Source organism: Theropithecus gelada, chromosome 20 (assembly GCF_003255815.1).
Source record: "Theropithecus gelada isolate Dixy chromosome 20, Tgel_1.0, whole genome shotgun sequence".
Taxonomy (NCBI): domain Eukaryota; kingdom Metazoa; phylum Chordata; class Mammalia; order Primates; family Cercopithecidae; genus Theropithecus; species Theropithecus gelada.
The window spans coordinates 30,150,092-30,167,648 of NC_037688.1; the positions used below are offsets into that span (position 1 = coordinate 30,150,092).

Consider the following 17,557-nt stretch of genomic DNA (forward strand, 5'->3'; position numbering starts at 1 on the left):
GACACATTCATGCTACTACACTCCAGCCTGTGCAACAGAGTGAGACTCTGTCTCAAAAAAATAAAATAGGCTGGGAGCAGTGGCTCATGCCGGTAATCACAGCACTTTGGGAGGCCGAGGCAGGTGGATCACGAGGTCAGGAGATCAAGACCATCCTGGCTAACATGGTGAAACCCCGTCTCTATTAAAAATAAAAAAATTAGCTGGGTGTGGTGGCGCATGTCTGTAGTCTCAAGTACTCAGAAGGCTGAGGCAGGAAGATGACTTGAACCCAGGAGGCGAAGGTTGCAGTGAGCCGAGATCATGCCACCACACTCTAGCCTGGGGACAGAGCAAGACTCCGTCTCAAAAAAAATGAAATAATAAAAAATAAAGTATGTGTATAAGAAAAGGTCTAGAGTATATATAATAAGTTAATATTTTTTTTTGAGACAGAGTCTTGCTCTGTTGCCCAAGTTGGAGTGCAGTGGCGCGATCTCTGCTCACTACAAGCTCCGCCTCCCACGTTCATGCCATCCTCCTGCCTCAGCCTCCCAAGTAGCTGGGACTACAGGTGCCTGCCACCATGCCCAGCTAATTTTTTGTATTTTTCGTAGAGATGGGGTTTCACCGTGTTAGCCAGGATGGTCTCGATCTTCTGACCTCGTGATCTGCCTGCCTTGGCCTCCCAAAGTGCTGGGATTACAGGCGTGAGCCACCACACCCGGCCAATAAATTATTATAGTTATCTCCAGGTAGCAAGATTATAAATCTTTTAAATGTTCTTCAGCGTACTTTTAGGTATTTTGAAAAAATTGAATGATGGATGTTATTTTATAATCATAGCAAAATAATTTTAAAATTTAACTCTTTTAGAGGAAGCACCCAAAGAAATTTACACCAATGTAATATTTTCTACTTTTCTCACAATTTCTTATCACTGGTTTATATCAATCCTCATTCTATATGTAGTCTTTGATTATAATTCTATTATTTTTTAGCTCACAGTGATTTCATGCTCCTCAAGGATAAAGATACTACTGTCTTATTAATATTCTATTCTCAGCAGCTAGAACAGTGCCAAGATTATAGAGGAACTGGATAAATACTTGTTACAATTAATAATTATAATTAATATTATAACAATAAGTATTCATTACAGTTAAATTCTCAGGATTATGTGTCACCTCTAGAGCTTCCTATCAGGTATTACGGCTCTTTTTTTGTTGTTTTGTTTGAGACAGAGTCTGGTGCTGTCACCCAGGCTGGGGTGCAGTGGTGCAATCTCAGTTCACTGCAACCTGTGCCTCCCAAGTTGAAGTGATTCTCGTGCCTCAGACTCCCGAGTACTTGAGACTACAGGCATGCGCCACTACACCCAGCTAATTTTTGTGTTTTTAGTAGAGATAGGGTTTCACTGTGTTGGCCAGGCTGATCTCAAACTCCTGGCCTCAAGCAGTGCACCCACCTCAGTCTCCCAGAGTGTTGGGATTACAGGCGTGAGTCATTGCGCCCTGCCCTTAAAGCTCTTTTGAAGGCATTCTCTAGTCACCATTTGATTTTCTTTTCATTTCTGTTTTCTTCATTGTTGTTTGAGGTCCTACCCTGTTGCCCAGACTGGAGTGCAGTAACATGATTATGGCTCACCACAGCTTTGACCTCCTGGGTTCAAATGATCCTCCCACCTCAGCCTCCCAAGGAGCTGGGACCTCGGGTACACGTCACCACACCTGGCTAATTTTTCTTATTTATTTTTTTATAGAGATGGGGTCTCCCTGTGTTGCCCAGGCCAGTCTCAAACTCATGGGCTCTAGCAATCCTCCTACTTTGGCCTCCCGAAGTGCTGGGATTGCAGGTGTGAACCACCGCCCCGGCCTGTTTTTATGTTTTTAATTGCAAACATTATATGTGCTTGAATGCAGAAAACTTGGAAAGCACAGAAAAGCAAAAGAATCAGCTCCCATAAAAAAGACTGCCAGTCCTTTTTTTCTTTTTGTAGCAAATGACAATTTTTTCCATAATATTTCTACTAATCATAGTGAATGTCTCAACTAGACTTTCCTAACACGCACTTTAGATTCTCTACTTTTTCTTTTATTTGAAAGAATATAAGAGTAAAAGTTACACTGGACACACAAAAAGCCTGGGAATAGTTTCTCACCGATCAGAAAATAAATATTTTCTTCTTTATTTTGTTTTATTCTGCTTTTATTATACCTTGCTTTTATTTTCTTATTTTCCGAGACAAGGTCTGGCTCTGTCACCCAGGCTGGAGTGCAGTGGCATGATCACAGCTCACTGCAACCTCTGTCTCCCGGGCTCAAGTGATCCTCCCACCTTAGCCTCCTGAGTAGCTGGGACCACAGGCATGCACCACCATCCCTGGCTAATTTTTGTGGTTTTTTTTTTTAATAGAAATGGAGTTTCACCACATTGCCCAGGCTAGTCTCAAATTCCTGAGCACGAGCAATCCACCCATCTCAGCTCCCAAAGTGCTGGGATTACAGGCATGAGTCAGCACCCCTGGCCCATACTTTGCTTTTAAGTGAAAGCTTTATATGTATAAAATGCACTCCCTGGTTGAATCAAATGCAACTTAGTCACCTGTTGTTTTATAAACTGCTTCAGTGAGACAGTCCCCAGAATTACTTTAGGTTTAAAGGAGTCTATATTCCCAACACAGAAAATAACTTTCAACTAAAATTAAGATTTTGACAAGAGAAATTTAAGTGGTTTCATGACACTAAACACAGACCCTTGGGGAAAATAGCATCATTCCAGTAAAGGAGGAGGTTTGCTGACTAGTTGTGAGGTGAAATCAAATAGGTTGTACAATCAGGTGCCCCAGAGGACAAGTGTGTAAACAGCTGAAGGTAGTGGAGAAGTTAGTGATAAAACACTGTGGTTGGGAAAAGGATGAACTCTCAGGGCCTGTGGCTCTGTGAAGTGGAGATGAGACTAAGGAGAGCGAGAAGTCATTAATGTAAACGTTAAAGACTACACCCCATTTATACCCCTGATGGTGAAAGAGGGGCAGATGGGATATTTGAAAAGGTGGCAAGCCACTGTCACATATGGGACAGAGAAAGGTTATAAAAAGTATATATATATACTGAGCTATTCATACGTGAGAAAGGTTTGCTGTCTGGTGTCTAGTACGTGAACTCCCTTAGAAGTTGGGAAGGGAAAGATAAGATCTACTCTCATTTCTTTGTTTTTATTTTTTGAGACAGAGTCTCAAGTCTGTCACCCAAGCTAGAATGCTGTGGTGCAATTTCAGTTCAGTGCAGCCTTGACCTCCCGGGCTCAAACAATCCTTCCACCTCAGCCTCCCAGGTAGCTTAGGACTACAGGCACACACCACCACGCCCAGCTAATTTTTATGTATTTTTGTAAAGATGGGATTTTGTCATGTCACCCAAGCTGTGCTCAAACACCTGAGCTCAAGCAATCCGCCTGCGTCAGCCTCCCAAAGTGCTGGGATTACAGGCGCACACCACCATGTCCAACTTTCCTTTCTTTAGTTCTTGCCTTGCAATGAAACAGTTCATTTACTTGGACAGTTTACTAATGGTCCGAGGTTACGTCTTACTACAAACAACTGGTTCGAGCCCACCTGCCTAACGTGATTATCTTCATTTTACTACAGGTATGTCAGCCAGGTAATTGTCTGTGACATGGCAGTGAAGAGGAAGTGGCATTTCCTGTGCAATTGCTGGCTGGCTGTGGACCTCGGAGACTGTGAGCTTGACCGCGTCTTCATCCCAGTTTCAAAGAGACAGCTCTTTTCCTTTAGGTACTGTTGGAAAATTACTATTAACAGTGAACATTGATGTTCACTATTAATTGAATTGTTCACTGTTGAATTGTTTTTATGTGCAAATTAACATTTTATTAATATGTTATTTCAAACATACGTAAGCTTTACTGTTGTGGTTGTAAATGGTGTAAGCATTACCTTAAAAATCAGAAGGAAGACAAAAAGACATTTGCAGTATAAAAATTATAAATATTGCCCTTATTTTCTGAAACTGTTAACCTAGAGAATCATTGATAAATAATTTACTAAGATATCAAGGAATAAAACAATCACTCAGATCAATAGAATATAAAAAGGATACCACTACTTCTATTTATGAGAACAAAATATAAAAAATAAAGGAAAGTATGAGAGGGCTGTAGCCTTCAACTGATTTTCGAAAACACTAGTAAACTGGCCAGGCACCGTGGCTCACGCCTGCAATCCCTGCACTTTGGGAGGCCTAGGCAGGCAGATCGCTTGAGGTCAGGAGTTCAAGACCAGCCTAGCCAATATGGCAAAACCCTGACTCTACTAAAAATACAACAATTAGCCAGGTGTGGTAGTGCACGCCTGTGATCCCAGCTACTCAGGAGGCTGAGGCAGGAGAAGTGCTTGAACCTGGGAGGTGGAGGTTGCAGTGAGCTGAGATTGCCACTGTACTCCAGCCTGGGTGATGGAGTGAAACTCCGTCTCAAAAAATACAAAGATGCTAGTAAACCAAAATAATTAAAGCAATGTGGTACTGGTGAATTCAGACCAGGAGAACAGTATAATGTGTGTATCGACTTCTGTATCTTTCTAGGTATCCATGTATCTTTCTATGTCTCCTGAATGCTAAAGATGAGAATATGCCTAGGAGAATATACCTCTGCTATCTGACATCCTTCTTATCTTCAGCTTTCCGGTTCAATATTAGGGCTCTCGGCTTTTTCCTCATGGGAACAAGATGATTGCAAGAGGCCCAAACGTCATCTCCTGGCCGGACATGGTGGCTCACGCCTGTAATCCCAGGACTTTGAGAGGCCAAGGTGGGCAAATCACTTGAGGCCAGGAGTTTGAGACCAGCCTGGCCAACATAGCAAAACCCCATCTCTACCGAAAGTACGAAAATTAGCCAGACATGGTAGCATGAGACTGTAGTCCCAGCTACTTGGGAGGCTGAGTCAGAAGAGTGGCTTGAACCCGGGAAGTGGAAGTTGCAGTGAGCCAAGATAGAGCCACTGCGCTTCAGCCTCAGCGACAGAGAGAGACCCTGTCTCAAAACAACAACAAAACCAACCAGCCAAACACCATGTTCTTACATTAAAATGCCTAAAGGCAAAAACATGGAGCTGTTTCTTCTGAGACCACACTCCTATCCCGATCTTGTGTGACTGAGTAGTTAGGATGTCCAGAACAGCAAGAAATGTCTATTTCTTTATTAAGATCTGCTCCAATAACACTTGCTGCGTAACAAATTGCTCCCAAAACTGAGTGGATTAAAACAACCACTTTACTTTTCTCCTGGTTTTGTGGGTCAGAAATTCAGTAAGACCATGGCTGGGGAGTTTTCCCTCCGGCTCTTTCATCCTGGCTGGGTCTGTACTCATCTGTAAGTTCCTGTTAGATTTCCAAAAAGTATTCGCTCACAAGGTCAGTAGGGGGCGCTGGCTGTCAACTGAGAGCTTATCGGTGGCTGTCAACAAAGCACCTACGCGTGGCTCCAGCCTCAGGAGAGTGGCCTTTTTCATAGGGTGGCTGTCTCCCTCCAGAATAGGCAGTTCAACAGAACTAAGTAGGGGCTTTGGCCTTTTATGTCCTCACTTTGAAAATCAGATTCAAGGCCGGGCGCGGTGGCTCAAGCCTGTAATCCCAGCACTTTGGGAGGCCGAGATGGGCGGATCACGAGGTCAGGAGATCAAGACCATCCTGGCTAACATGGTGAAACCCTGTCTCTATTAAGAAATACAAAAAACTAGCCGGGCGAGGTGGCGGGCGTCTGTAGTCCCAGCTACTCGGGAGGCTGAGGCCGGAGAATGGCGTGAACCCGGGAGGCGGGGCTTGCAGTGAGCTGAGATCCGGCCACTGCACTCCAGCCCGGGCGACAGAGCGAGACTCCGTCTCAAAAAAAAAAAAAAAAAAAAAAAGAAAATCAGATTCAAGGGGGAGGGCCGGGTATGGTGACTCACTCCAGTAATCCCAACACTTTGCGAGGCTGAGGTGGGCAGATCACCTGAGGTCAGAACTTTGAGCTCAGCCTGGCCAACATGGTGAAACCCCTTATCCACCAAAAATACAAAAATTAGCCGTGCACAGTGGTGCATGCCTGTAGTCCCAGCTACTGGGGAGACTGAGGCAGGAAAATCACTTGAACCCGGGAGGTCGAGGCTGCAATAAGCTGACATCGTGCCACTGCACTCCAGCCTGTGCAAAGGAGCAAAGATTCCATCTCAAAACAAATAAGTCTTGAAACTAAAAATCAGGGACTCTCAGCAAGCAAGAAGTGGAAAAAAAAAAACAAAAATAAAAACAAAAAAAAATGAGTTCCTGTCTCCAAAACAAACAAGAAATATATATTTTAAATTGTGTGTTGCTTGTGTATAGGAATAAACTGGCGGAAATCGTCTCTCCTTTATGAAAACTTAAGGAGTAGTGAATACTATTTCCCCTCCGTGGACCCGATGCAGTTCTAGGTTTGGTTTGTTTTGTTTTGATTTTTGAGATAGGGTCTCAATGTGTTGCCCAAGCTGGTCCCAAACACCTAGGCTCAAGCAGTCCTCCTACCTCAGCTTCCTGAGTAGCTAGGATTACAGGCATACACCATTGCATCCAAAGTTCTAGTATTTTTAAAACATATATAGGTATATTTATTCGAACATTTTTGTTGTTGAAATGTGATTTTTTATCTGTTTAATCTCTGTGTTTCCAATAGAGGAATGACTGTGAGTTTAATTCTCCTTCAGTTACATAAGTTTTTACCATACAGACATATTTTACATGTCTATTGGATATTTATTAGGAGCGTTTAAGTGCATGTTATTCTTCTGGAGACATTGGGTTTTTTTTTATTATTATATAGGTCTCTCTTTGATCCTGTTGACACTTTGTATCTTAAATTCCATTTTATATTAACTAAAGAAAGTTGACATACTGATATTATTGTTTGTTCTTATCTTTTTACTTTCAGCCTTTTTTATGGTTTTGCTTAGAGTTATGTCTTGCAAGCAACATATAACTGGATATTTAAAAAACCAGATCTAATAATGTCTATCTTTTGATACATGACTTTACTATGTTTACATTAATTATGATTACTGATCTATTTGGACTTACTTTACCATATTATTTTGCATTATTTGTTATAATCCATTCTCTTTATCTACTTTCCACATTGTCAAATTGACAGGTTTTGTGGTTTTTTTAAGGTTCGTTGCCTCTTGTTGATTGTTTTTTGAGATGAAGTCTTGCTCTGTCACCCAAGCTGGAGTGCTGTGGCATGATCACAGCTCACTGCAGTCTCAGCCTCGCTGGCCTCATCCTCCCACCTCAGCTTCCTGAGTAGCTGGTACTACAGGTGTGTGCCACCACGCCTGGCTAATTTTAAAACTATTTTTTGTAGAAACAGGGTCTCACCATGTTGCCCAGGCTAGTCTTGAATTCCTGGGCTCAAGTGATCTGCATGTCTTGGTCTCCCAAAGTGCTAGGATTACAGATGTGAGCCACCATGCCTGACCACTTCTTGTATTTTTTAATCTTTGCTGGTTTAGAAACTATACATTGTGGCCCGGTGCAGTGGCTCAAGCCTGTAATCCCAGCACTTTGGGAGGCCGAGACGGGCGGATCACGAGGTCAGGAGATCAAGACCATCCTGGCTAACACGGTGAAACCCCGTCTCTACTAAAAAATACAAAAAACTAGTAGGGCGAGGTGGAGGGCGAGTAGTAGTCCCAGCTACTCCGGAGGCTGAGGCAGGAGAATGGCGTGAACCCGGGAGGCGGAGCTTGCAGTGAGCTGAGATCCGGCCACTGCACTCCAGCCTGGGCGACAGAGTGAGACGCCGTCTCAAAAAAAAAAAACCAAAAAACTATACATTGTATTTTTTCCTCTTTCTCCTCTTCTTTTTCCACTTCCTGCTTCTCTTCCTCCTTTTCCTCTTCTAATTCTTTTTATTGGTTACTTTTAATTTTTAACACGCTTTTTCTCTATATTAATTTTCTAAGAATGTTTCTTCTGTCGGAACATGACAAAGAATTAGCAATGCTTTAACCATTCTTGAGTAACCTCTCTCCCAATTCCCATGTTTTAAATTACTCTCTAGTGGTTTGGTTTTACCATTATGTTTTTAGATGCACAAAAAAGGCTTTTCCTTTCATAATTCACAGTTAAATATATTAATAATGTAGTAATTTTTCTGTTTATTCTAGTTTTCTGTATTCTTTGCTTTTTGTTTGTTTGTTTGGTTGGTTGGTTGGTTGGTTTTTGAGATGGAGTTTCGCTCTTGTTGCCCAGGCTGGAGTACAATGGCGCTATCTCAGCTCTCTCAGCTCACCACAACCTCTACCTCCCAGTTTCAAGTGATTCTCCTGCTTCAGCCCCCCAAGCAGCTGGGATTACAGACATGCGCCACCACGCCCAGCTAATTTTGTATTTTTAGTAGAGATGGGGTTTCTCCGTGTTGGTCAGGCTGGTCTTAAACTCCTGACCTCAGGTGATCCGCCCGCCTTGGCCTCCCAAAGTGCTGGGATTACAGGTGAGGGCCACCGCGCCCAGCTTAGTTTTCTGTATTCTTTTTGTGGCTTTTTTTTTTTTTTTTTTTTGAGACAGGAGTTTTGCTCTGTCACCCAGGCTGGAGGGCAGTGGTGCAGTCTCAGCTTACTACAACCTCCGCCTCCCAGGTTCAAGCAATTCTCCTTTCTCAGCCTCCCAAGTAGCTGGAATAACAGGCATATGCTGCCATGCCTGGCTAATTTTTTGTATTTTAGTAGAGATGGGGTTTCCCTCTGTTGCCCAGGCTAGTCTCAAACTCTTGCTCTCAGGCAGTCTGCACGCCTCACCCTCCCAAAGTGCTAAGATTACAGGCATGAGCCACCGTGCCCGGCTTTTTTTTTTTTTTTGAGATGGAGTCTCACTCTGTCGCCCAGGCTGGAGTGCAGTGACGTGATCTCATCTTACTGCAACCTCCGCCTCCTGGATTCAAGCGATGCTCCTGCCTCAGGCTCCTGAGTAGCTGGATTACAGGCACCCACCACCACGCCTGGCTAGTTTTTGTATTTTTAGTACAGATGGGGTTTCACCATGTTGGCCAGGCTGGTCTCGAACTTCCGACCTCAGGGTGATCTGCTCACCTCGGCCTCCCAAAGTGCTGGGATTAGAGGCGTGAGCTACCACGTCCAGCCAGTTTTCTGTATTTCTTATCGTTATTCTGGGCTTTTTTCTTCTTGTTGAAGTAGCTCTTTTAATAGTTCTAATGAGAAGTGTGTGTCCATCTTTACTCTTGACTCATAGTTAGCTATTTAACTGGATAGAAATTTTTTGTTATTTTTCCCTTAACACATTGAAGATTTTAATACATTGTCTTCTGCCTGTGCAGCAGTTCCTAAGCAGAAGCACTGTGACAGCTATATGGCTGGCGGGTAACACTTCCGTTTGGCTTGCAAGAAGACAGTAAGCACAGGCGGATTTATCGTCTTAGTAGACTGACCCTTTATTTTTATTTATTTATTTTTTGGAGACAGAGTCTTGCTCTGTCGCCCAGGCTGGAGTGCAGTGGCGTGATCTCAGCTCACTGCAAGCTCCACCTCCCGGGTTCACGCCATTCTCCTGCCTCAGCCTCCCAAGTAGCTGGGACTACAGGCGCCCGCCACCACGCCCGGCTACTTTTTTTGTATTTTTTAGTAGAGATGGGATTTCACCCTGTTAGCCAGGATGGTCTCGATCTCCTGACCTCATGATCCGCCCGTCTCGGCCTCCCAAAGTGCTGGGATTACAGGCTTGAGCCACCGCGCCCGGCCTAGACTGACCCTTTAATAAAATGTCCTTTATCTCTAGTAATAATTATTGTCTTGAAGTATATTTTGTCTTATATTATTAGTATAGCCACTCCAGCCCTTTTTTGATTGCTGTTTCCATGGAATACTTTTTTCCATCTTTTTAGTCCAGTGGCGTGATCTTGGCTCACTGCAACCTCCCGGGTTCAAGCAATTCTCCTGCCTTAGCCTCCCGAGTAGCCAGGACTACAGGCACGTGCCACCATGCCTGGCTAATTTTTGTGTGTTTATTAGACATGGGGTTTTGTCATGTTTGCCAGGCTGGTCTCGAACTCCTGCCCTCAAATGATCCTCCCACCTTGGCCTCCCAAAGTGCTGGGATTACAGGCATGAACTACCACTACCTGCCCATCCTTTTAATTTCAGTTCATTTGTGTCTTCATATCTAAATTATGTCTCTTGTTGACAGAATACAGCTGGATTAGGCATTTTTTGGTCCATTCTGCCAATCTCTATCTTTTAATTTGTGAGTTTAACCTATTTACATTTTATATAATTACTAATAAGGTGAGGTTTGTATCTGCCATGTTGCTATTTGTTTTCTGTCTGTACCGTATCTTTTTTGTTCCTCTGTTTCTTTATCACTGCCTTTTTTTTTTTATCTCCATCACAAATGGGGTTCAACAGTTACCCACACCTACTGGCATAGAATCTTCCAGTGGACATCACTGCCTTCTCTGTGTTAAATGGATATTTTCCAGTCTACCATGTTCTTTTGTCATATCTTTTACTATATCTTTTTAAATTATTTTCTTTATGCCTCCGCTGGGGATTATAATTAAAATTCTAATTTATGACAACCTAGCTGGATTACTATCAACTTAATTTCAATAGTATACAAAAATTTCACTCTTATAGCTCAGTTCCCTTCCTGCTCCTTTGTGCTACTGTTGTCATACAAATTACATCTTCGTGTATTGTGTGTCCATAACATAGATTCATAATCACTGCTGCATGTAGTTATTTTTTAAGGCAGAAATGTTGCAAGCTATATATTTATTTATGTTTATGTTTACACTATTTTTACAATTTTTAAAGTTATGGCAAAAACCATAACATTTACCATCTTGACATATTTAAGTGTTCAGTTCAGTAGTAGTATATGTATTCACATTGTTGTGCAACAGAGCTCCAGAACTTTTTCACCTTGCAAAACTGAAACTCTACACCCATTGAACAACTTCCTGTTTCCTCCACCTTCCAACCCTTGGCAACTATTCTGTTTCTATACATTTGATTACTTCACATTCCTCATGTAAGCAGAACCATACAGTATTTGTCTTTCTGTGACTACCTTATTTCATTTATCATAATGTCCTCAAGGTTCATTCATGTTGTAGTACGTGTAAGAATTTCTTTCTTTTTTGGGCCAGGCGCATTGGCTCACACCCATCATCTTAGCACTTTGGGAGGCCAGGGCAGGTGGATCACCAGAGGTCAGGAGTTCAAGACCAGCTTGGCCAACATGGTGAAACTCCATCTCTACTAAAAATACAAAACTTAGCCAGGCATGGTTGTGGGTGCCTGTAATCCCAGCTACTTGGGTGGCTGACACAGGAGAATTGCTTGAACTTGGGAGGTGAAGGTTGCAGTGAGCCAAGATCACGCCATTGCACTCCAGCCTAAGGGACAAGAGTGAAACTCCATCTCAAAAAAAAAAAAAAAATTCTTCCTTTTTAAAGCTAAGTGATGGGCCAGGTGCAGTGGCTCACACCTGGAATCCCAGCACTTTGGGAGGTTGAGACCGGTGGATCACTCGAGCTCAGGAGTTCAGGACCAGCCTGGGCAACATGGCAAAACCCCATCTCTACAAAAAATACAAAAATTAGCCAGGTGTTATAGTTAGTACATTCTCATGCTGCTATGGAGACATGCCTAAGACTGGGTAATTTGTGAAGGAAAGATGTTTAATTCACTCACAGTTCAGCATGGCTTGGGAGGCCTCAGGAAACTTATAATCATGACGGAAGGGGAAGTAAACACATCCTTTTTCACATGGTGGCAGCAAGGAGAATGAGTGCCCAGTGAAGTGGGGAGCACCTTACAAAACCATCAGGTCTTGTGAGAACTCGCTCACTATCACAAGAACAGGATGGGGGAAACCAACCCCATGATTCAGTTATCTCCACCTGGTTCCTCCCATGACAGAGGAGAGGATTTTGGAAACTACAATTCAAGATGAGATTTGGGTGGGGATACAGCTAAACCCTATTAGATGTGGTGGTGTGTACCTGTGGTCCCAGCTACTTGGGAGGCTGAGGTGGGAGGATCACTTGAGTCAGGGGGATGGAGGTTACAGTAAGCTAAGATCTCACCACTGCACTCCACTCCAACCTGGGTGACCCAGCAAGACCCTGTCTCAAAAACAAACAAAAAACTAAACTAAATGATATTCCGTTGTGTGTGTGTGTTTATATACACCACTTTTTTTGTTTGTTTTTTAGATAGAGTCTTTCTCTGTAGCCCAGGCTATAGTGCAGTGGTGCGATCTCGGCTCACTGCAACCTCTGCCTTCTGGGTCCCATTACATTAATTTCTTATGGGCTGGATTATTATTTTCCCTCTCCCTCCCACTCCTCTCCCTAGCACTGCACCTCCACACACACACATACCATCCCTCCCACCCCTTCCACCACAAACACCATCCCTGACTGGTTTTGCTACTGTTTTCATTCCAACCCTTCACATGTCTAGTCTAGAACTGGGTCTTATTATATGGAACTTTGGAGCTCCTATTTTTCAGTGAAATTAATGAAACTAGGAGTGTTGCAGATCTTGTCATGAGTCTTGGATCTCTTGACTCAGTTGCCGGTCATGAAGCTGTCCTTTTTTTCCTCACCTCCTTACTATAAATGTGTAGCCCTACAGAGGTGGTTTTGTTCTGACGTATCCTTTCATGAGCTCCAGCCTCAACCCTAGCTTCTAGCAGTGAAGTTGGTTGTCTCCCGCCCTTTCCTGCACCCAATGAAACATTTTGAGTTTCAGTCACCCTACAAAAGTCAAGCTCCCACTTTTGTACTGCCTTCTTCCAGATCAGGAGCTCAGTACTCCTGTGGCTTCTACCTCACTCTCACCACCTTGTTCTCTCATTCTGCTTCTCTTCCTCAGAAAGTTTTATTTTGTGTTTAATCCCAGCAAAGTCTTTTTGGTTCTTTCTTTTTAGATATTATTTGTAGTGCCTCCATATTTGGAGTAGAGAAAGTGCTCAGAGTATGAATTTACCAAACTATTTTGAGCAGTAGTTTAATGTAAACTTTTGAAGAGTAAAAGATTTATCAAAACTCTTATAAAGCTAAAACAACCATTTTTAATTTTAAACTCGCATACCGTATAAATTATCCTCAACAACCTTTTATCCTAAAATAACAAAAGAATCTTACATGGACACATTTGTGCGGTGGTAAAAGAATTTAAATAAAAGAATTACAATATCTGAAAGCTTATTCACAGAGGTGTTGAACAGAGGCTTGGGAGCTGTTACGTTGCTTGTTGCTGGGCAAATCACATCTTAAACTGGTGCACTTTCCGAAGAAAATCTTGTGTATTTCCTCTTCTAATTTCTCTTTTCAGACATCTGTTTTCCTCCATGATTGTCGAAAAGTTCACCCAGGATTATCTGTGGCTTTCAGTTGCAACTCGGCATCCCTGGAACCAGTTTACAAGGGTCCAACGGCTGTCTTGCTGCATGACACTGCTACTCTGCAACATGGTCATCAATGTTATGTTCTGGAAGATAAACAGCACCACTGCCAAGAGAGATGAGCAATGTACGGATGAGCCCTGATGTGTGTTGTTCGTAGTAAGCAATCCTTTTTTTTTTTGGCAGGGTCTCACTCTGTTACCCAGACTTGGTCTGGAACTCCTGGCCTCAAGTGATCCTCCTGCCTCACCCTCCTGAAATGCTGGGATTACAGGCATGAGTCACCATGCCTAGCCTACTATGTAATACTTTTACTGTACTCCATTCTCCTTACTTTCAGGGTTAGAAACAGAATCATGTTGTGTGATATGGTTTGGCTCTGTGTCCCCACCCAAATCTCACATCCACCTGTAATCCCCTGTATTGGGGGAGGGACTTGCTGGGAGGTGACTGGATCATGGGGGCAGTTTCTCCCATGCTTTTCCCATGATAGTGAGTGAGTTCTCATGAGATCTGATGGTTTAATTGCTTGAACTGGACCACGGAGGCAGAGGTTGCAGTGAGCCGAGATTGCACCACTGCACTCCAGCACGGGTGACAAAGCAAAACTCCATCTCGTGGGGGGATAAAAACAGTGCGTGGCAGCTCCCCCGTCACTCTCCTGCCGCCATGCAAGATGCCTTGCTTTGTAAGGCATGGGAAGTGTAATGCCACGTAAGGTGCTTTGTAGTGCTTTGTAATGCTTTGTGATGCCATGTAAGGTGTCTTGCTTCTGCCATGATTGTAAGTTTCCTGAGGCCTCCCCAGCCATGAAGAACTGTGAGTCAATTAAACCTCTTCTCTTTATAAATTACCCAGTCTCAGGTAGTTCTTTATAGCAATGTGAAAACAGACGAATACATTGTGCCTTCATTTTTCCTCCACTGCCCTGGCATTAGAATACTCTAACAAATGTTCTCGGTGTTCTCATTCATTAACAAATGAAGCAGTATTAGGGACACAACATGGTCTTTACTGCCATGATAATTTTATCCCTAGATAAATGTAGTTAACTTCCTCAGTGAATAGTTAAACCTAGGAGAGGGATGACTTTGCGATTATGTTAATTGTTGATGATAAAAGTTGACCTCATGCTTTTCTTTCAGTGGGTCCATTTGCTGTGGCCTGGTCTGAGCTGCTGATCAGCATCTACACTGCTGTCATTCTCTTCCCCATCAATCTTGTCATTGGGCGGCTCTTCCCGTTGATTGAGCCACAGGAGACTCTGCCCCTCTTTCCTCCCATCCAGGCCTCCTGCCTCTCAGATGCTTCTGCTGAGCCTCTCTCTGCCACAATGGTAGTTGAGGTAAGTTTGATATCAAATTTTATTTTATATTTTATTTTATTGCTTGCTTATTTGTTTTGAGATAGGGTCTGGCTCTGTTGCAGAGGCTGGAGAGTGCAGTGGTGCAACCTCAGCTCACTGTAGCAGCCTCAAACTCCCGGGCTCAAGCAATCCTCCCACCTCAGCCTCCCAAGTAGCTGGAACTACAGGCATGTGACACCATGTCTGGCTAATTTTTGTATTTTTCTGTAGAGACAGGATTTCACCATGTTGTCCAGGCTAGTCTCAAACCCTTAGGCTCAAGCCATCCTACCACCTTGGCCTCCCAAAGTGCTGGGATTACAGGCGTGAGCTGCCACACCCAGCCAGTATCAAATTTTACAGATGAATTATATGCACCCAGCCAGGCACGGTAGCTCACACCTGTAATCCCAGCACTTTGGGAGGCCGAGGTGGGCAGATCACGAGGTCAGGAGATAGAGACCATCTTGGCTAACACGGTGAAACCCCGTCTCTACTAAAGAGATTAAAAAAAAAAAAAAAAAATTAGCCAGGTGTGGTGGCATGAGCCTGTAGTCCCAGCTACTCAGGAGGCTGAGCCAGGAGAATCGCTTGAACCCAGGAGGCAGAGGTTGCAGTGAGCCAAGATCGCGCCACTGCACTCCAACCTGGCGACAGAGCAAGACTCTGTCTCAAAAAAAAAAAAAATTACATGCTCCCCTTCCCCATACAGTGGAAGAGAGCAGTGGGAAGAATCTCATGGGAGGCTGTCAGGGTCCTGTTAACCTGTAATACATTTTTCCCAGTTCCTGTCCCCTGAGCTGTGATCAACCACACGCTTAGCTTTTACTCTTGATGATTAAGTATTCTGAGAACTAAATGGGAGTGCATGGCACTACTCTGGCCTTGCTTTAGTCTTTGATGTTTGATCAAATTGTCTCTTTTTTCATTCTGTATTCTCTCATAAAACTGGTATTGAAGCTACGGTGAGCTGTGAGGTGACTGCTTTCTGAAAAATTCAAGGAACATGGAAAAATTGCGGTTCTTCATGCTGAGCAAATCCCCTTCTGACTAAAGGAAACGGCCTTACCACCTGTAATTGCTACAAATGCTGAGTTAATGAAAAACAGGCTGATTTTTCTCATCTTGGTCCTACATTCAGGAATTAAAGGAAACTGTGAGATTCCTGCTCAGGAGAAATACATACCTACTCTCCAAGTGTGAGCAGCCGCCATGGAGTTCTTGTGACATTACTAAGCTGGTGAAACTTTTATCCAGCCTCATATCGTCTCACTTGGAGGGTCAAAGCTGTCATCAGCAGGCAGAGCGCCACTGGGCACGCGGTAAACTTCAGTAGATTTCAGTAGCAATCTTCCATCCGCCTCCCACTCCCTTGCATGTCTCTTACTTTCTTACTCATTTATAACCGACAGGCCTGATACAACCTTCTGGTTGTTTTAATTTCCTTAAGCTTCTAATATAGAGTTGATAGCTTTGTTCCCCTTGATGATTTCTAGACAATCTATCTCTATCTGGTGATACAAAGTACAGGATTAAGTAAAAAACACAAGCCAGGCATGGTGGCTCACGCCTGTAATCCCAGCACTTTGAGAGGCCAAGGTGGGTGGATTACCTGAAGTTAGGAGATCAGGGCCAGCCTGGCCAACATGGCAAAACCCTGTCTCTACTAAAAATACAAAAATGAGCTGGGCGTGGGGGCGGGTGCCTGCAATCCCAGCTACTGGGGAAGCTGACGCAGGAGAATTGCTTGAACCCAGGAGGCAGAGGTTGCAGTGAGCTGAGATCGGGCCACTACACTGCAGCCGGGGCAACATAGTCAGACTCCGTCTTGGAAAAAAAAGAAAAAAACACAGGTCAGGCAGGGTGGCTCACACGTGTAATCACAGCATTTTGGCAGGCCGAGGCGTGCAATCACCTGAGGTCAGGAGTTCAAAACCAGCCTGATGATGTGATGAAACCCTGTCTCTACTATAAATACAAAAATTAGCAGGGGGTGGCGGCACATGCCTGTAATCCCAGCTACTAGAGAGGCTGAGGCAGGAGAATCAGTTGAACCCGGGAGGTGGAGGTTGCAATGAACCAATACTGTGCCACTACACTCAGCCTGGGCGACAGAGCAAGACTCCATCTCAAAAAAAAAAAAAACACAGAAAAAATGTTTTCTGTATTAGACCCACATATCCTATCTGCTTTGTCAAAGACTGTTGAAACTTGTCATCCTTTTTCTTTTATGAGATGGTGAGATTATGAAATTTATGGATTCTCAAATATGATTTGAGTCTCCTGGGCACTTATTAGTATAGGTCACATGTACTGCCACTCTGGTGAAGAACTCGGTAAATAGGTTTTAAAAGTCTTTAGATCAAAGCTTAGAATTTTACAATTGCTACAAATTCACCAGCATCCTCAGAGAAGATGGTAGTACTGCAAGGGTTGGGTACAGTCCAATCTCTGCTAGTGGGAAAATACAGCCTCAAATCAATTAATGAATTGTTCATCTCTACCACTAATTGCTCCTTATTGAAATCCACTTGTAGGCCGGGCGCGGTGGCTCAAGCCTGTAATCCCAGCACTTTGGGAGGCCGAGACGGGCGGATCACGAGGTCAGGATATCGAGACCATCCTGGCTAACACGGTGAAACCCCGTCTCTACTAAAAAATACAAAAAACTAGCCGGGCGAGGTGGCGGCGCCTGTAGTCCCAGCTACTCGGGAGGCTGAGGCAGGAGAATGGCGTAAACCCGGGAGGCAGAGCTTGCAGTGAGC

General features: G+C 43.7%; 1 protein-coding gene across 1 annotated transcript in view; it reads left to right on the plus strand.

Moving 5' to 3' along the window:
* Positions 1-17,557, plus strand: part of PKD1L3 (polycystin 1 like 3, transient receptor potential channel interacting) — an 88,005-nt gene that overhangs the window by 40,527 nt on the left and 29,921 nt on the right. Inside the window, 4 exon segments of the mRNA XM_025369859.1 lie at positions 3,629-3,775; positions 13,378-13,574; positions 14,593-14,792; positions 15,934-16,114. Of these exon segments, the coding sequence (XP_025225644.1) occupies positions 3,629-3,775; positions 13,378-13,574; positions 14,593-14,792; positions 15,934-16,114 (725 nt within the window).